At 59.9% G+C, this 18,994-nt stretch overlaps 6 protein-coding genes across 6 annotated transcripts; 4 read left to right on the top strand and 2 right to left on the bottom strand.

The window, feature by feature from the left end:
- Positions 1 to 95: 95 nt before the first annotated feature.
- P884DRAFT_268766 (uncharacterized protein) lies at positions 96 to 2,189 on the top strand (the record flags this gene model as incomplete). The annotated part of the gene is made up of 1 exon (XM_069442224.1): positions 96 to 2,189. One exon carries the CDS (start codon positions 96 to 98, stop codon positions 2,187 to 2,189), a length of 2,094 nt encoding a protein of 697 aa, XP_069298964.1.
- A 344-nt stretch (positions 2,190 to 2,533) lies between these two features.
- On the bottom strand, positions 2,534 to 3,734 carry P884DRAFT_221369 (small-subunit processome). Its single transcript, XM_069439488.1, has 2 exons — positions 3,588 to 3,734; positions 2,534 to 3,437 (listed from the first exon to the last, which is right to left on the bottom strand). Exons 1-2 carry the CDS (start codon positions 3,605 to 3,607, stop codon positions 2,627 to 2,629), a joined length of 831 nt encoding a protein of 276 aa, XP_069298963.1. The 5' UTR covers positions 3,608 to 3,734; the 3' UTR covers positions 2,534 to 2,626.
- A 1,038-nt stretch (positions 3,735 to 4,772) lies between these two features.
- Positions 4,773 to 6,743, top strand: P884DRAFT_298727 (glycoside hydrolase family 47 protein; the record flags this gene model as incomplete). The annotated part of the gene is made up of 2 exons (XM_069444630.1): positions 4,773 to 6,455; positions 6,603 to 6,743. 2 exons carry the CDS (start codon positions 4,773 to 4,775, stop codon positions 6,741 to 6,743), a joined length of 1,824 nt encoding a protein of 607 aa, XP_069298962.1.
- A 1,200-nt stretch (positions 6,744 to 7,943) lies between these two features.
- On the bottom strand, positions 7,944 to 10,780 carry P884DRAFT_276657 (uncharacterized protein; the record flags this gene model as incomplete). The annotated part of the gene is made up of 3 exons (XM_069442983.1): positions 7,944 to 8,657; positions 8,776 to 8,985; positions 9,470 to 10,780. 3 exons carry the CDS (start codon positions 10,778 to 10,780, stop codon positions 7,944 to 7,946), a joined length of 2,235 nt encoding a protein of 744 aa, XP_069298961.1.
- Positions 10,781 to 11,757: 977 nt separating this feature from the next.
- P884DRAFT_258060 (uncharacterized protein) lies at positions 11,758 to 14,108 on the top strand. Its single transcript, XM_069441205.1, has one exon. The coding sequence runs from the start codon at positions 12,040 to 12,042 to the stop codon at positions 13,783 to 13,785; it is 1,746 nt and encodes a 581-aa protein (XP_069298960.1). The 5' UTR covers positions 11,758 to 12,039; the 3' UTR covers positions 13,786 to 14,108.
- A 1,063-nt stretch (positions 14,109 to 15,171) lies between these two features.
- On the top strand, positions 15,172 to 17,754 carry P884DRAFT_197539 (uncharacterized protein; the record flags this gene model as incomplete). The annotated part of the gene is made up of 3 exons (XM_069438067.1): positions 15,172 to 16,337; positions 16,426 to 17,317; positions 17,434 to 17,754. The coding sequence occupies 3 exons, from the start codon at positions 15,172 to 15,174 to the stop codon at positions 17,752 to 17,754; spliced, it is 2,379 nt and encodes a 792-aa protein (XP_069298959.1).
- Between the last annotated feature and the right edge of the window lie 1,240 nt (positions 17,755 to 18,994).

The following is an 18,994-nucleotide window of genomic DNA, read 5'->3' as shown; positions in this document are numbered from 1 at the left end:
ACGCAGCTGGAAGCAGCAGAGGAAAGCGAAAATCGACAACCTCTAGCCACGAGTGGGAGCTTCGATACGGGGGAGCAGGTCTCTCTGATTTCGACATGTCGGCACATCCAACGGGAGGGTTCTCCCTCTTCCCGAACCCAAACGACGACCCGCGACCGCCATCACGGTCCCAGAGCAGGCCTCGGGCAACTTCTCCCCGTTCCGGACGAAGAGGCTCGGCCGCTCGCGAGGAAAAGCACAGAGCCGTATCCAACAATCCGTGGCAGCATGCGCTAGATGCCGCAAGATCCGCCGCGGCAGGCCCGTCGACGGCACCAGACACTGCCGACGATGCCGTGGTAGAGACCGCAGTCTCCCAGCCCGTGACCGACCCGCCCCAGCGATGCGAGACGGCCTTCTCCGACGCCCAGACTCTGGTCCGCAGCTCGAGCCAGAGGTCACGGAGCTCCATTGCCAAACCCCCAATCGCACACACCACGGCTGGCCCGTCTTCGTCATCCCAACCGGGCGAGTCCCAAGAGCAGGGAGCGATCCGGTCCATCTTTCCCCGGTATAACCCGGACCTCCCCCTATCCCAGCAAGAGTACTACCCGACCCAGGCGAGCCCGACACACATCCCACAGTCCGCCATCAGCAGGCCGCTCTACTCGCCGCCGAGAGCAGCCGCAGCCGCGGCCGCGGAAGCCTCCTCGAACGCCTCGGCAGCGGCCCACACAGCCGGCCCTCCTCACGCCGGCCACTCCGCCGCCCGCTGGCCGCCCTTCATGGGGCAGCGGCACCACGAGCCGGCAGTCATGCCTTCAGTAAGCACTACCGAGGACCTCCGGGGGCTCTGGAAGGTCGCGAACGGGTGGAGGGCTTCTGGGTCCGAAGGGCGCAACTACTGCCTCAAGATGACCGCCTCCCCGGATCTCCCGCCCTCGTACACGGTCTCCTCCTCCACGGGCCATCCCTTCTACTGCCTGCGCGTCGAACCGACCTCCTCGTCCGCGCTCGTCACCCTCCACCGCTACGACCCCACCAAGCCCTTCAAGCCCGCCTCCCCGTCCACCGGCAGCACCTCCGCGAGGGCGAGCCCCGGCGGCGGCGGCTCCACCCCCTCGCCGCGCGCCTCCCTCTCCAGCCGCCAATCCAACTACCCCGTCGTCCCGCAGACCACGGCCTACAGCCCCTCCAACACGGCCCCAAAGTACCAAAAGAACTGGCAAGAAGTCCTGTCGACCCACTTGGCGCCGGCCCCTCTCTTGCCCTCCTTGTCCTCGGGGGGGCCCGACTCGGACTTGAGCTCGAGAGCGGCGGCGGCGGCGGAGGAGGAGAACGACGGGCTGGTGGCCCAGCTCTGGCCGGCGGCGGCGGCCCGCCTGGTCGCGGACCGCGCCAACGACGCGACCACGGTGGCGCTGGCGCAGCAGGAGTCGGCGCGCCTCGTCTGGGACGCCGACAGCGGCCACCACTTCCTCGTGCACCCGGCGCTGGCCGTGCCCTTCTGCGTGACCATCGACCGGCACCCGGCCCTGAGCCGGGCCGAGTACGCGCTCGAGCACCTCGAGTCGCCCGCCCACCTCGCCCGCCTCGTCCGCGACGGCACCGGCTCCGGCTGGCTCGAGGTCGACACGGCCGTCGCCGCCAAGGTCGAGGCCGTCTACCTGGTCGACGTCGCCGTCGCCGCCCTCGTCCTCGTCGCCCACCTCGACTCGAAGAAGAACGGTTCTCCGGCCAGGGCCGGCAACGGCGGCTGCGGCGGCTGCGGCGGCGGTGGCGCCCTCGAGGTCTTCGAGCCGCCCCCCGTGGTCTACGGCGGGCCCAACGGGAGCGTCTACTCGGGCGGCGGCGACGGCGGGAGGAGGAGCATCCGGAGCGCGAGGCGGGTCGTGAGCCGGGCGAGCGGGAGGAGGGAGGACAGGGAGCAGCGCGGCGGCGAGGGCAACGAGAGGTACGGCAGGAAGAAGCGGCGGCGGCGGCGGCGGCCGGCCGAGCAGTTCGAGTTGGACCTCGAGAGCCAGAGCAGCGACCTGGGCAAGGGCGGCGCCGACTTGCACAAGGACAGGGTGCCCGGGGTGCTCCGCGCGCTCGTCGGCCTGGTGACCGTCACGTTCAAGTGCCTCGTCTGGTGCGCCACGCTGGGGGTCAAGATGCTAGTGGGCGTCCTGTCGCTGTTTACCAGGTGTTGCGGCCTCGGGAAGCTCTAAGTTGGGTAGACCTCTTTGGTTGCGACGGCTCGTCCGTCTCCGACGGGTGCATACATGCACACATGAAAATAACGTACATACGTACATGGGCGGGAAGAAATGATGTAGAACGACAGGATTGACAGCAGTGACGCGGGGTCTCACGGGAATGACAGGGAAGCGGGCGTCTTGTTACCTTGGGTTCATGTTTCTTTACTTGCTTGGTTGGACTGGATGGGATAGCTGTTTCATAAGTCATGATAATCTACCGAGTTGGGGTATTTTGTTTTCTTTCTGGGGGACAATAAGAAGAACCTCAGCCGAGGCTGGAACATGCCATTTTTTTTTTTCCTTTTTTTTTTTTTGGTTTCTCTTCTCCCCCCTCCTCCTCTCCCTGGAAGGAGCAGCTGTTTAAAGAAAGGGTCACGAAACAGAACGCAGGCACGCCAACCTGCTGACTACCGTTTCCTCTCCCGCACTTTGATTCTCCTCCCCGTCTTTGTGACGCCCCCCGACGTCGCCGTCTTTGCCATCTTGGCTTGTTGTATCTCCAGCTCGTACTCGGCGTCCCGGAGCGTCTTGAGTTTCTTCCTGGCCGCTTTCAACCTCCGCCCGAGCTTCTCGAGAATCTGTGCTTTTCTGGCCGCCTCGGCCTCCCTCTCGTCGTATTCGTCCTCCAGATCATCCATGGCCTCGTCCTCCTCCTGCTCCTGCTCCTCTTGTGCGCGCTCCAACGCCTGCTCTCGCTCCTCGGCCTCGTCGAAGAACAGGATCTTTTTTGGTTTTTGCGGCCGCGAAGACGACGGGGCCATGCCGCCGTCAACGTCGATGCCGTCGTGGTCGTCGTCGTCATCGTCATTGTCGTTGCTGCCGCCAAGATCTGTCCCTCCGGCTAAGATGTATCGCTCCTCGAGCTCGCGCAGCTCCTTGGCGGCCACGTTGCGCATCGTCCGGATGTAGCCGAGGTCTTGGGTCTTGAGGAGGCGGACGGTGTCGACGTCCATGGCCCTGTTGCCGCGGTCGCCGTCGACGTAGCCGGTGAAGGCCTTGCCGCGGGTAACGGGGGCGCCGGGCCCCTTGCGCGACATCATGCCAAAGTAGAACTCGTCCTCGTTGCGGTCGGCCGCCTTCTGCCGCAGCGACTTGAGCACCTCCTTCTTCTTGTTGTAGTCCCGCGCCCGCTTCTGGTAGTCCTTCTTCTTCTCGAGCAGGCCCAGCCTCGCCCGCTCGAGGGGCTGCGCCCGCTCGCGGTGAGCCCGCCGCTGGATGCTGGGGCATCGGTTAGCCAACGTTCTGCTGTAATTCCACTCGGCACTCCGGGAGGTGCGCCTGTGTCTTTGTTTCTTTTTTTTTCTTTTTCTTTTTCTTTTTTTCCATCTTCTTTATGTCGGCCTTTTCTTTTGCTCTTGTTTCACGTACCTGTTGCGTAACGACGACATTGTTGCGGTGGATTGATTGATCTTGCGGGCTGCAAGACGAAGCGATGGTCGTTGCTTTGCTTGTTGTCCCTCCGCTGCGCTGAGGTGCCTCTGGTTCGCCTTGGTAACCCAAATTTTTGGGCGAATTGCGGCTGCGATAAGCGATAAGAAACTTCCGTTTCCTTGCAAGTGCCTGTCCCACAAAGGCAAGGACAGGGGCTAAGTTACATATAACTACACTAAGCTTTGTTCTTAGCGCTGCAGTGGCACCTTGCTGAGCGTGCAACTTGCACCACCGCTTCCCATACTTGAAGTTGACAATGCCTCAAAACTCGAATCAAAACGGTTTCAACGCGAGCATCTGCTGGCTCCCCCAGCGGATATGTTTTACCTCTTATCTTAGTCATTCATCTGGAACTTGATTCTGCATCAAGACTGAATACCCCATTTGGAACAAATGTTTCTGAACGATATTCTTCCAATATCATCCCACTGGAACGGAGCTCGATGGAATCCTCACTCGGTGACGCTGTCAGGTTCTTATCGCCACGAGGCACCCGGGCCTACACTATATTTGTCACAGTGCCGAACTCGTCGCCCTGACTCGCTCGGCAGCTTAACTAATGTTTGTCAGATCTTGTTTCTTCCTGGAAACATTCAAACAGGCGAGATTGAGGGACCCGTATTTCTCTGCACAGCCCTCCGGCATCATCCAGATCGACCACCGTCGGTTCCCACAAAAAATCCAGGAACTTCGGGGGAAGCTTCCATTTGGGGCCTGTCCAAACAAGGCCCCTTAGACTATTTTTCAACTCGTACATGGAATACCAGCAGGCGAGAGCATGATGGCTTGCCAAGAATTCTCGACGCGCCAGAACAGGTTTTGTGGCTCCCGCATCCCATATCTATCCGGCATATTATATACCCGGCATATCTGGCACGTCTCGCGGCCCCTTTCTTACACCGGGAGTGGTGATTATACACATACATACAAACATTACGCAGTACGCGCATACATACAATAACGGGTTGTGTAAGGCTGGTGCGCCGGCATATCAAGACGTGTCTGAGCGCGGTGTCCCGTGCAGCAAGCTTTGGTGTCTGCTTCCCTTCCTCTTTTTATCCCACCGGTCACTCTCGCTCTCCGTCCCCCAATGAGCGATAGTCTGTTGAGCTCATGGGAGCCATGGCCGTCATGAGTGTCCGGAAGTTCCTGCGCCTCGCTCTGGCGGCGGCGGTCTTCCTTGCTTCCTACGTGTTCCTGAGCCAAACGGACTTTGTTTACGTCGTCTACAAGGGCCGGCAATGGCGCTCCTGGAAGTACGTCCCGAGCAGCTTCGACTGGGGAAAGCGGCCAGAAGCTCATCCTGTCGAGGAGGACATCATGGTCCGCCTGCCCGAGGGAAACCCGCTCCGGCTGCCCCGGGTGCAGCACGAGTTCTCCGCAGACGAGCTGAGCAGCTCCCACAACGAGACGCAGAGGGCACGCCGAGACGCCGTCCGGAAGGCGGCCAAGAGGTCCTGGAGGGCCTACAGCAAGCACGCCTGGGGCCGTGACCAGGTTGCGCCCCAGTCGCTGATCGGCCAGGACACCTTCGCCGGATGGGGGGCCACGCTGGTGGACTCGCTCGACACCCTCTGGATCATGGGCATGGAGAAGGAGTTCCGGGATGCGGTCGGGCACGTCGCCACCATCGACTGGGACAACGCGACCTCGGGCTACTGCAGCCTGTTCGAGACCAACATCAGGTACCTGGGCGGCTTGCTGTCCGCCTACGACCTGAGCCAGGAGCAGATCCTGCTCGACAAGGCCGTCGAGCTCGGCAACATGCTCTATGCCGCGTTCGACACGCCCAACCACATGCCTGCCAACAGATTCAGCTTCGACCTGGCCAAGGAGGGCAAGCTGACCGCCAGCGACCACGAGGCCTCGGCCGCGGTCGGCTCCCTCTCGCTCGAGTTCACCCGGCTCTCGCAGCTGACCGGCGACCCGAAATACTACCACGCGATCGACGGGGTCAAGAGGCATCTCGAGAGGACCCAGGACTCGACCAGTCTGCCCGGCATGTGGCCCATCTTTGTCGACCTCGAGAACGACTTCCTCACCCCGGGCACGTCCTACTCGCTCGGCGCCTCGGCCGACTCGGCCTACGAGTACCTGTCCAAGATGTACGCCCTCCTCGGCGGCCTGGACCCGACCTACGAGAAGCTCCACACCAAGGCCATGGCCACGGCCGAGAAACACGTCCTCTTCCGGCCCATGCTGCCCGACCCGGCCCCGGACGTCCTGTTCCCCGGCACGGTCCTCTCCAACGGGCGCATCGTCGAGCTCTCCCCGGAGATCCAGCACCTCGCCTGCTTCGCCGGCGGCATGTTCGCCCTCGGCGGCCGCCTCTTCCGGAACGAGGAGCACGTCGAGGTGGGCGAGCGGCTCGCGCGCGGCTGCGCCTGGGCGTACGACGCCTTCCCGACGGGCATCATGCCCGAGAAGGCGGAGCTGATCCCCTGCCGCGTCGAAGAGAGGGAGGGGAGGAAGAAGGAGGAGGAGGAGGAGAAGGGAGAGGTAGACAGCAATCTCGCGCCGTGCGCGTGGAACGAGACCCGGTGGCGGGAGAGGGCCCGGGAGCGCCGGGCGGGCGAGCTGCCGCCCCGGGGGTTCGCGGCGCTGCTCGACCCGCAGTACCAGCTCCGGCCCGAGGCCATCGAGAGCGTCTTCGTCCTCTACCGCGTCACGGGCAAGGCGGGCCTGCTGGACGTGGCCTGGCGCATGTTCGAGTCCGTCACGGCCGCGACGCGCACCCGGTTCGCCTACTCGGCCATCGACGACGTGCGCGCCACCGGGGAGACGGGCAAGCTCGATTCCATGGAGGTGAGTGAGTGAGCTACAACGACGACCAAACACATATGTGTGCCCCCGACAAAAAAAATTTCACCACTCCCGCCTGTCGCGCTTCTCTCCCCGGACGGACGGACGGATGGATGATGTTGACTACTTTACTGACACCATGATTCACAGAGCTTCTGGATCGCCGAGACGCTCAAGTACTTTTACCTTATTTTCTCGGAGCCAGACCTCATAAGTCTGGACGACTACGTGTTTAACACGGAGGCGCATCCGTTCAAACGGCCAAGACCGAACAACGGCGATGAGGCGTGAACTGGCGGATGACCAGATCTCGAGGGGTTATCCAAATTGCACACGCCTCGATCGAGAATGACGTTGAGGCGGAATTGTACAAGGACAGAAAAAAGGGTATGTTGGTTTAGAGATACAAGGAGATAGGGCAGATTACTCCAAAGCGCGCCAAATAAATATGTTTATATATGTATATAAATATGTTTATATATGTATATAAATATGTTTATATATGTATATAAATATGTTTATATATGTATATAAATATGTTTATATATGTATATAAATATGTTTATATATGTATAGAAGTATGTGTATATATGTACTAGAAGTATGTTTATATGTGTATATACTGAACTGGTGCCAGCCTCTCCTGGCAACAGTTACGCACCCCTAGGACCAAACCTCCGTCTGGTCAGATGGAGAGGAGTGTTAGCTCAAAGTGTCCAGTGTGTCCAGGCACTCGTGGATGCAGCAGACAAGTCCAGCCTCCTGGACAGCGGTTGCGATGGACGCGGGGACGGCGACAACGATGCCCCTCTGGGCAGATGTAAAAGAGTCCACCTACGTGGAAAAAGATAGCCAAACTCACAAGTGAAAGAAGAATCTCATCATCGCGCGAATAATGCCGCAACAGCAGCCCGTTGCTGTTATCGTTGATCCATTCTGTGAAAAACTGTCCTCTGTCCTTGTTGTCCCTGGCACCTTTTAGATAGGCACCCCCTATTTATGTCTAGTGTACATACGGCTTGTTCGGAACCGGAAAAACGAATCTGCAACCTATGCCCCTCTGGTCACACCGAGAGGTTTCTACCCCAGTTCAATACGTATGTTTATATATATATATATATGTATGTATGTTTATATATGTATATATATATAATCCGTACATATATATTTCTGCCCATGGCCAATCCAACACCGATCTTTCGAGAGCGTATTGAAATAAATGTCTATTACCAGAGACCGGCCGTCCCATCGTCTTGTTCTGAAGCTCCAGCACCCTCGTCATCGTTTACGTGTTGAGATATATACCATCCATGCCGTTATCCTGCAGTAGACCACATTGAAAAGGAACAAAAAAAATATATAAGTAAATCGACCTCATCTCAACCCCCACCCATCTACCACATTCTCTATTTCTTTTGAGGTCCCCTTCCCTTTTTTTTTTTGTTCACAACTCCTCTCTGATTGACGATCGATCACTCTCAATCGCCGCCATCACTCGTCCTCACCCTCCTCGTCATCATGCCCCTGCCGAAACACCACCTTCTCGCACAGCTGCAGGCACTTCCTCACGGGCAGGCCGACCACGTTATCCACGCTGCCCTCGACGCGGTCGACGAGGACCATGCCGCCGACACCCTGGATGGCGTAGCCGCCGGCCTTGTCGGCGCCCTCGCGGGTGCGGACGTAGCTCTCGATGACGTCGTCGGGCAGGCCGTCGTCGGCGCCGGCGAAGAAGACCCTCGTCTCCTCCACGTGCGAGGCCAGCTCGTAGCCCGGGTGGGAGGCGTCCGCCTTGGGCGCGAGCACGCACACGCCCGTCAGCACCCGGTGGCGCACCGTGTCGCGCAGGTGCTTCAGCATCCGCACGTGCTCCGCCTCGGACCGCGGCTTCTCCAGGATCTGCCCGCCCCGCGTCGCGATCACCGTGTCGGCCGCGATCACCACCGCCGGGTCCTCGAGCTCGCGCCGGTTCGCGTTCGCCTTGGCGCCCGACGACCCTTCCTTGTCCTCCTCCTCCTCCTCCTTCTTCTCATTGTTGTTGTTCTTGTTCTCGGCTGCTTCCTGCTGCCGATCCAGCGCCGCCTGGTATACGGCCAGGCACTTGCGCTGCGCGGTGGCTGCCACGTACTCCTCGGGCGTGTGGGCCTTTTTGTCGAGGTCTTCGGGTTCGTTGGAGGGGATGATTTCGAGGTTGGTAAGGCCGAGCTGCGAAGGTGGGGCTGGAGGTTAGCAAGGACACTCTTCGTCTGAGAAGAAGACAGAAAGAAAAAAAAAACGGGGGGGAGGGGGAGGGGGAGGGGGAGGAGGGAACGCTACTACTGACTTGCGAGAGGAGAGCTCTGCGGCGCGGCGAGGCACTGGCGAGGATCACGCGCTTTGAGCGGAGGTAGGAGAGAATGGGCAGCTCGAGAGGGAAGGGCCCCTTCCTGATCGGGGCGCTCTGGCGGAGGGGCACGCCGTGGGCGCGGGTCGCGGTGATGTAGTCCGGCGGCGGATCCGAGGGGTTGGTGAGATCCATGGCTTCGTTTATTTTCTTTGGTTTCTATGTCTGGTACGGTTGCTGGAGCTTGGAGATGTGTCGGGCTCGTGCGTTTCAAACGACGGCTGCCCGTTGCGGTTGTTTTCAAGTTTATCAGAGGCAAGAACGGAGAAAGGTACTACATAAGGGCGGGCAGTTCCCGCATTGGGGGGGGAAGAACGTGGGGAAAGCTTGCAGCTAAGGTTGGTAGTAACGTTAAATGGAAAAGTCAGGTACCCAGAACGTTGGGACTGCCGTTGAGTAACCCCACCTTCCCGAATGCGACATTGCTGCGTCATTCGCTCCGTACTCGTACTGGGCGACCCGCAAGGTGCGCGAAGAAAATAAAGTACCCTCTTCCTTGAGCGTGAGCGTTCTGAATAAATCGGTTAGGTATCACGATATATATATATAGATAGATAGATATACACGATGATGTTACAACCCTCTCTGCGGTCAACGTTCCGGCCAAGACGCTGTGTTATTGGTAGCTCTTTACCAACGAGAGCATGTATTCCCGCAGCTTCTCCGGCGTCATGTCCATGCGCTTGAGCCTCTTGAGCTCCTCTGCGCCGGCGCCAGGTTTCGCCAGAGCCGTCGCGTTGACACCGACCGTCTTATTTTCAACATCCCGCGGGCCCACGGCGACAATCAGCCCGTAACCCTTGGTCGTGGCCTCGCGCACCTTCAGCCCCACGCTGCGGTCGCTGTCGTCAAAGTCGATGGCGAGACCCGTAGGCGACGCCGGCTCTGTTGTCGTCGAGGACGACGACGAGGGCGAGACGCCGAGTAGCAAGTCACGGGTGTGCCGTGCCCAGTCTACCACGGGCTCTGTGCTGTTGACCGTGATGACGATGGCCTGCCGGGGATTGAGCCAGAACGGCCACTTCCCGTTGTAGTGCTCGATCAGGAGCGCCATGAGCCGTTCCGCCGAGCCAAGAACAGCGCGATGGATGAGCACCGGTTGAACGGGTCCGTACTCGGCCAGCAGTTTCGGGTCCGTTGTGGTCTCGCCACGTCTCTCGTGCTCGGGAGCTGGCGCCGTATATTCTAGGTTGAACCGCTTGGGGAGTTGAAAGTCGAGCTGGATCGTGGCCGTCTGGTGTTCCTTCCCGTCCGAGTCCTTCAGGATGATGTCGATCTTGGGCCCGTAGAACGCGCCGTCGCCTTCGCTGACGGTGTAGTCGTGCCCGCTCTCGGTGAGCGCAGTCCTCAATGCCCCCTCCGCTTGCGCCCAGTCCTCCGCGGATCCGATGTATTGCTCGGGCCGGGTGGAGAGCACGAGCCGGTACGGTCCGAGGCCGAGAACGCGGTAGGTGAGGCGGACAAAGTCGAGCGTCTTGGAGATCTCCTCCCTGATCTGAGACGGGCGACAAAAGATGTGCCCGTCGTCCTGGTGGAACCTGCGGACCCGGGTCAGGCCGCTCAGGGCGCCCGAGATCTCGTTCCGGTGCAGCGGGCTGAAGTCGGCGTAGCGGATCGGGAGGTCGCGGTAGCTTCGGGTCTGCGACGCGAATATGAGGCAGTGGCCGGGGCAGTTCATGGGCTTGAGGCCGTATTCGGCCTCCTCGCCGCCCTCGGTAACTTCGGCCCTCGATGGCGAGGTGCTCGTCACGGTATACATGTCGTCCGCATAATTTTCGAGGTGCCCCGACTTGGCCCAGAGGGCCTTCTTGTAGATTGTCGGCGTGATGACTTCCTGGAAGCCATAGCGGACGTACTGCTGGCGGAGAAAGTCGACGAGACGGTTGAATATGCGCGCGCCATTGGGCAAGAGGATGGGCGAGCCGGGGCTGTAGATGGACGTCATGAAAAGCTCCTGCTGCAGCCCGAGTTGGCGGTGATCGGGCGAGGGCGGTTTTGCTGTCGTCGTCGTCATCGTCGTCGTCGCCGCCGCCGCCGCCGCATCATGGGCGCTGTCGCAAGACGAACAGAAGCGGTTCTGGACTCGGCACGCCGCACGTCGCCGCGCGACATTGAATTGTCGAACCAGGAGCTGTGAAGCCCGCCCTGGCGCCCGCAAAAAGGGCATTGTGCCGACTGCGCTGCACTGACGCAACTCCGGGTCGAGATTGCAAGTCTTGACGGGCGCAGCCAATGCGTATTGCGGAACGCGGATCCGGGAAAGTTTTCTGACCCTCTTCATCCACAGTGCACCACCAGCCGAGACAAGCTCAACCGCGCCTTCTGCAGTGTCCCCGAGGCTCGGCAGCCTGGGGCCCCTGGCTCGGCACTACTGCAAGGGTCCCTGGAGCGTGCATAGTTGCTGGTAATGGAGACTTAGGTACAGGTACTGTATGTAATGTATATACATGCATAGGTACACACGTATAAAGCAACAAGCAACATTGAAGCAACTGTCTCGGGTTGGGAATCAGCAAGCCACTGGAGGATAGAAAGGCAGATGCGATAAAATGAGCAGTAATGTCTGGATCGAGAAAGGGGCGATGAACAAGAAATGCACTGAAGCTAGGTGCGCGAACCCCAAATCGGTTGTTACCGGGTCCCAGCATCTCTATCAGGCAAGGTGCTAACTAACTCGACAAAAAACAAACGGCGGAGCGGCTGTTGCTACTTTACCTACCACCCGCACTGAACCGCCCCCCTCCCCCCCACCCAGCACACCCGACGTCATAGGAACCCGACAAGCCCGACACCACCACCCCTGTAATCCGGTACGCTGAGATGTTCATCGCTTTCGTCGTTTCAGGCAAGCAACCTGATAGTTACTCCGTAACATTAGTTATCCCCTTGTCGATTCTGATTATCATCCCCTTGCTGCCTGCCGTGACTCATCAGATCGTTGACAGGGGACAAGACACCCAAGGCCAGAGAGCGCTAGGCCCCACTTTTGTACCGCTCGGAGCCTGTGAAACGGCGCTGCTGCCTTCAACTCCCGGCTGTACCACTCTAACGCGTCGCGTGACCTCGCGACTTCCCGCGCTGTCTGTCGCCCAATATCTCAGGTATAAACTGCGGGAATCCGTCACCTGTCTTGGAAAGTTTTAAGTTTTGGCCCGGAAAACTTCGACCGGGACACTCTCGCCGCAAATCTCGGGTGGAGCAACGATGGCACGGACAAAACGGTCGTCGGCGCGGCAAGAGTGCCGGCCCGAGAGCTCATGGCGTGTGGTGGAGGGCGGCGAGAACGACAGTTTCGACACATCCATCTTGCACGATGACGAGGATTTTACCATTTCGAGCGGCTCGCAGGCGACCGGCTCGCAGCCATTCAGCATGAGCGGGTCTCAACCGTGGAGCATCGGCGGATCCCAGGACGACAGCATCGAGAACTTCCTGAGCAAGGCCGAGGAGGACGAGCAGGTCTTGTTGCGGTCGCCGTTCCGCCCGTCCGTCCCCAAGGAGGTGCGGGACAGCTCCAGAGAAAACCTGGGGCATCGCTCGCCCGAGCCCGAGTTCTACATGCCCCGGGTCGACGTCGAGAGCCCCAGGAGGGCGAGCACGTGGTCATCAGCAACCGTCAGGGCAGCGGCCCCGCCGTCGTCTCCGCCAGAACTCAGGCGACGCCAGAGGCGGGCCTCGGGGAGCCCGGAGAAGGAACGGCGCGCCAGGGAGGGCGAACAACCGTCCACGGCGCCAGCTGCCGGGGTGTCGACGACGCTGCCGGCGGCTATCATCAACGCTCTCAGCTGGGCATTCGGAGTCCTTGGGCTCGCGTTGCGCTACGCTCAGAAGCCATTGGCGGTCCTGGTGTCGTTGTATATCACGCTCGGCGGCGTCATTGTGCTGCAGAACATGGCCACCAAGTCTCTCTACACATCGCTCTCCCCGATCTGCCGCATTCCGGGGGTGTCGTGGATGGACCTGCCATTCTGTCCGGATCTCAAGCCGACGCGGGAGGACGGGGAGGGACACAAACAACCAGTCGAGTTTGACAAGCTGATGGACGTCCAAGGGCAGTTTGAGCGCGTGGCCGAGATGACGGCGGAGCGGGTGTCGCTGCCCATGGAGATGAAGCGCTCCGAGGCGTCGATCCGCGACCTGCGCTCCGTGGTCCGCCACAGCAACCTCATAAACAAGGAAGAGCTCGTGCTCGAGTTTGACGGCTTCATCGACCGTTCCCAGATGGCCACCAGCGTCCTACAGAGATTCAACACCCGAGTCACCTCGACAGTCGACTGGTTGATCATGATGAACCGGTGGACGGCGCGGAACCTGGAACCGTTCGACCTCAACGGCGGCCACCCCGACGACCACGGCGGCCTGCTCGGCGCGTGGACGAGCTGGCTCTTCAGCCCGTTCCAGCCGACCCTCCTGTCGGAGCGGTACCTCCTGGACCGCTACGTCGAGCACACGGCGCTGGTGTCGGACAAGATCGCGGGCTTGATCCTCGAGGCGCGCTCGATCCTCCACACGTTAGCCAGGGCCGAGGAGCACCTGGACAATATCTACAGCTTCGTCACGCGGACGCAGCAGACGGTGCAGAGCCGCAGGGACGACGTACTCTGGACGCTGTGGACGCTGGTGGGCGGCAACAGGCGGCGGCTGGACAGCCTGGACGGCCAGCTGACGCTGCTCAAGCAGGTCGACGCGCAGCGGTCGGACGCCGTCCGGCAGGTCAGCGAGCTCATCGTGGAGCTCGAGAAGATCCAGGCCGGGCTGGGCGACCTGAGGGAGCGGGTCGGCCTGGTCAGGGAGCGGGACGAGGTGCCGCTGAGCGTGCACATCGACTCGATCAACCGGGGCGTGGAGAGGCTGGAGGCGGCGAGGGCCCGGATCCAGGCCGTCGAGGAGGATCGGATGAGGGAGGTCTTGGCGAGGGGCAAGGTAGAAGAGAAGCTGATTGATGCTTAATAGGCGACGGGGCCACGTTCGGGGTAGGAAGCATTTGGAAGGCGTTGGGTTTACAAGATACCTTTTTGGATACGGACACGGTTTTGGTGGTCTTCAACTCGGGCAATTGGTTTATCACATATTTCCTTTTCTTTCCCTCTCTGTCCATGTATGTACAGTACATGAACATACAAGCACATACACAAAAAGTGTAGTTTCCACAAGTTTGGGCCCTCCCTCTGTGTGAAGGCCAGGGGAGAAAGGGAGGGGCCAATCCTACAGAGGAGGGTGACCTGGGAACACAGTAGTTACCAGCACCGGCAGTCCAAACTGGAATGGCAACCTCTCTTCTTAAAATCAGGGCTGCTTTTTGTTGTCTTGCAGGTGGGCCTGATGCGTTAACGGTATGTGAGGTATGCACATACTCGTACGACCCCCGTTCCAGTTGCCTCGCGCACAGGTCATTCATTGTCCGCACCTTCCCAGTCATCGGAATAAGTCGAGGAAGTCGTGTAGGGAAACCCGCTGCGTTTTCGGCAACCACCCATCATCCGCTATCTCTCCCTTATCACTAAGAAGCTGTTGGTTTGGTAACTAAATTAGTGTCACTGTGACCAAACAGTGATCTTATCAGTAAAGAAGCGGGGTATTCGAACGTCGGCACCAGCGGAGACGCGGAGGGGACCTGGAAACCCAATTCTCTCTGGGGGACGTGGTCGACCAGATCGGTCTTTGCTATTTCTATTTTGGTCTGATGGCCGAGATGGCCTCGATAACCTATTCTTCCCCAGAGTTTGTCGTGCCTGAACTCTGCATACCCTGCGATCGATCGTCTTGTCGAACAAGACGGGGTCACGCTCTATCGACAGGGCGGCCTTGACTTTGTCTCGGTTACACCGCAATACATACATACCTACGTTACTCGGAACGAGACTCGACGCCCACCATGCATCTTGCCCCGAAAGAGGTTAGTTATTAGCGAGTGAGCGTTGGCGCTTAGCTCGCACGCCCCCATTGAATCATTCCGCCCCACGCTGCCTTCCACTCAAGCTTGCTCATCTTCACCCGCATCGAGTTGAGCTGAGCTGAGCTGATTTGAGTTGAGTAGACATGAGCTAACCAATTCGATGAAATCTCAAACAAACAGGTTGACAAGGTCATCATCTCGCAGCTCGGGTTCCTTGCCCAGCGGCGACTGGCCCGCGGGGTGCGACTAAACCATGTAGAAGCCACTGTAAGAACCATCGAATTCATTCATCAATCCGTCGACAGAGGACATAGATAAAACGGTGTATGGAAAGGAGATGAAATAATCAGAGACTGACGCGGTGAACGCACACCAAGGCCCTCATCGCCTCCAACCTCCAGGAGCTGATCCGCGATGGCAACCACACGGTCGCCGACCTCATGTCGCTCGGCAGCACCATGCTGGGCCGCCGCCACGTGCTGCCCGAGGTCTGCTCGACGCTGCACGAGATCCAGGTCGAGGGCACATTTCCCGCGGGCACCTTTCTGGTGACGGTCCAGAACCCCATCGCGACGGACGACGGCGACCTCGCGCGCGCCCTGTACGGCAGCTTCATCCCCGTGCCCGAGAACGCGGACGAGCTGTTCCCCAAGTACCCGGACGAGGCCTACGCCCCCGAGAAGCAGCCCGGCGCCGTCGTGTGCGTCAAGAACGAGGTCATCAAGCTCAACGAGGGCAGGAAGCGCATCCGCCTCCGCGTCACGAGCAAGGGCGACCGCCCCATCCAGGTCGGCAGCCACTACCACTTCATCGAGGTCAACCCCAGCCTCGAGTTCGACCGGCTCAAGGCCTACGGGTACAGGCTGGATCTGCCGGCCGGCAGCTCGATCCGCTTCGAGCCGGGAGACACCAAGACGGTGACGCTGGTCGAGATTGGCGGCCTGAGGACCATCAAGGGCGGCAACGCGATCGCGTCCGGCAAGGTGGATTTCGGGAGGCTCAAGGACATCCGGGACCGGCTGCAGGAGGCCGGATTTGCCCACGTGCCCGACCCGACAGCGGACGCGGCTCTGGCGTCGGAGGGGGCGGGGAGTGTCGTCCACACGGTCGAGGGCGCCACTATCGACCGGAAGACGTATGCGACCATGTTTGGTCCGACGACGGGCGACTTGGTGAGGCTGGGCAGGACGGATCTGTGGATCAAGGTCGAGAGGGATTACACCGTATACGGCGACGAGTGCAAGTTTGGCGGCGGCAAGACGCTGCGCGACGGCATGGGCTCCGCATCCGGCCGAACCAGCGCCGAGTCGCTCGACCTGGTCGTGACCAACGCGCTCATTGTCGACTGGACAGGCATCTTCAAGGCGGATATAGGCGTCAAGGACGGCTACATCGTAGGCATCGGCAAGGCCGGAAACCCGGACGTCATGAGCGGTGTGACGCCCGGCATGGTCGTGGGCAGCTGCACCGACGTGATCGCCGGCGAGGGCAAGATCGTCACCGCGGGCGGAATCGATACTCACATCCACTTCATCTGCCCGCAGCAGGTCGACGAGGCCATCTCGTCGGGCATCACCACCATGGTGGGCGGTGGCACGGGGCCGAGGTGAGTGCTGGACGAGCCCGAGACTAGCGGCGGAGAAGGGGGTCAACAGCGGGTGGGGGGACATTGTGGAGGGCTGACAACATTGCAGCGCCAACACGAGCGCCACGACTTGCACTCCGGGGCCGTACTTCATGCGGGAGATTCTCCGGGCCACCGACAAGCTGCCCGTCAATATCGGAATCACGGGTAAGGGCAACGACAGTGACCCTGTCGCGCTCCGCGAGATGGTCGAGGCCGGCGCCTGCGGCCTCAAGCTGCACGAGGACTGGGGCAGCCACCCGGCCGCCATCGACTCGTGTCTCTCGGTCTGCGACGAGCTTGACGTGCAGTGTATGATCCACACCGACACGCTCAACGAATCGGGCTTCGTCGAGCAGACCATCGCGGCCATCAAGGGCCGCGCCATCCACGCCTACCATACCGAGGGTGCCGGCGGCGGCCACGCGCCCGACATCATCCGCATCGCCGAGTACCCCAACATCCTGCCCTCTTCCACCAACCCGACCCGCCCCTACACGCGCAACACGCTCGAGGAGCACCTCGACATGCTGATGGTCTGCCACCACCTAACCAAGGACATCCCCGAGGACGTGGCCTTCGCCGAGAGCCGCATCCGCGCCGAGACCATCGGGGCCGAGGACGTGCTGCACGACCTGGGCGCCATCAGCATGATGAGCAGCGACAGCCAGGCCATGGGCCGCTGCGGCGAGGTCATCCTGCGGACCTGGCACACGGCGCACAAGAACAAGGTCCAGCGCGGCCCGTTGCCCGAGGACGAGGGCACGGGCGCCGACAACTTCCGCGTCAAGCGCTACGTCAGCAAGTACACCATCAACCCGGCCATCGCCCAGGGCATGTCGCACCTGGTCGGCAGCATCGAGAAGAACAAGCTGGCCGACCTCGTCCTGTGGGACCCTGCCTGGTTCGGCACCAAGCCGGCCGTCGTCGTCAAGTCGGGCATGATTGCTTACGCGCAGATGGTAAATTTCCTCCCCAACCCTGCTATCTCTCTCTCTCTCTCTCTCTCTCTGTGAGAGAACCAGAAAAGAACCATGCTAACCACTCCCACTCTCCTCTCCTCTCCTCTCCACTCCAGGGCGACGCCAACGCTTCGATCCCCACCATCCAGCCCCTGATGATGCGGCCCATGTTCGCGAGCTACATACCGCAGATGAGCGTGGCCTTTGTGTCGCAGGCGGGCGTCGACAGCGGCCTCGTCGGCACCTACGGGCTCCAGAAGCGCGTCGTGCCCGTCCGCGGCTGCCGCACGGTCGGCAAGAAGGACCTCAAGTACAACGACGCCACCCCCGCGATGCGCGTCGACCCGGAATCGTACGTCGTCGAGGCCGACGGCCGGGTGTGCGAGTCGGAGCCCGTCAGCGAGCTGCCGCTGGCGCAGAGCGCGTATGTCTACTAAAGGAATTTTGAACGTTTGACATTGATGATCATGGGGTGAGATGAAGGCAAAGGTGTGTGTGTGTGTGTGTGTCGCCAAATAATAACCAAACGTACCTTACCTATTTATCCCGATTGTGTCCTTTCCCCGGGCGCGAGAAAATCTCTGGAATGAAGGTTTCAATTTGAGGAATATATCAGGACCTTTTCTTTCTTTCTTTCTTTTTTCTTTCTTTCCTTTTTTTTTTCTTTGTAGTTTCTCTACTGCTGCGGCCCCTTTTAAGAGACGAGTTAGTGGGGTGTTGGTATGCTTGGGGCGAGGCGTGCCACTACCGTTGTCAAACCAGCAGGTCCTATAGGTACAGTACGGGGTACGGCGTGCACTGATTCAGGTACTTGTAACTCTCTTGAAGACGTGTCGGTGTTTAATGGCGGGCCCTACAGCGTTTTGGTCCCTGAGCGCCAAGCGTCGGGACGCCCTCATGCCCTCCCAAGACAGCTTCCGAGGGCACCGTTATAGCTCGGCTCGCGGGTCCGATTAACGATATGTCGTTCCTTGGACTTTACAAATCTAGTGACTTCCCGGTCACTGATGACCAGAAGCAATCTGAATGCTGGGTAGGGTACGCGTAGTGAGGTCAACTCTCCTGGGGTAAATGCCCTACGATATCAACTGCGGCAAACTTAGGGGACTCGATGATACTATGTAGGATTTCATTCAACGGATGTACAGCCTAATTTGCGCCGACGCAACCCAGAGCAAAAGTGCATCTGCAAAAACCAAAACACGAAGACCGACATTGTGTGCCTTGAGAAAGTGCCAAAGCCCCCCCCCCCCCCAAAAAAAAAACCCACAAATCCTCCTCGATACCCCCCAAGCTTCCCCCATTCTTCCTTTCCAAGGGAGCCATTTCGGAGAGAATCACCATCCGTCGTTCCTCCCGTTCATTCCATACACTACGACTGAAGCCGGACAATAGATTCCCCCCCGAAAGAGCAGGGCTGCGAATACTGTCGACTTCGCGCATCCAGGAGGTCAGTGTATGAGGACCTTCTCCTCTCACCACCCCCTCTTTCGCCGGGAGTGGACGCCGACCGAGGCCCGTTCCAATGTTTCTCGTCAGGAGGGGTATCATCAAAGGAAAGATGAAAACCGCACACTTTGCCCCCATAATATATCATCGCAAGAGAGGAAAACCAAGCCGACCAGATGATAACATAGAGATAGAGAGAGAAAGAGAGCAAAGGCCGCGGAAGCGAGC

This window comes from Thermothelomyces heterothallicus (genome assembly GCF_042370625.1).
Source record: "Thermothelomyces heterothallicus CBS 202.75 unplaced genomic scaffold P884_scaffold_7, whole genome shotgun sequence".
In the NCBI taxonomy this organism is placed as follows: domain Eukaryota; kingdom Fungi; phylum Ascomycota; class Sordariomycetes; order Sordariales; family Chaetomiaceae; genus Thermothelomyces; species Thermothelomyces heterothallicus.
The sequence above is the reverse complement of the archived record's forward strand: the minus strand, read 5'-3'. Positions and strand labels throughout refer to the sequence as shown.

What these genes read in the sequence shown, in the direction of transcription:
- P884DRAFT_221369 (XM_069439488.1), bottom strand. Translation starts at nt 3,607, where the DNA reads ATGTCGTCGTTACGCAACAG. An exon ending in ATGTCGTCGTTACGCAACAG is followed by an intron (nt 3,438 to 3,587) that starts GTACGTGAAACA and finishes CCGATGCCCCAG; the next exon opens with CATCCAGCGGCGGGCTCACC.
- P884DRAFT_258060 (XM_069441205.1), top strand. Translation starts at nt 12,040, where the DNA reads ATGGCACGGACAAAACGGTCGTCGGCGCGGCAAGAGTGCCGGCCCGAG.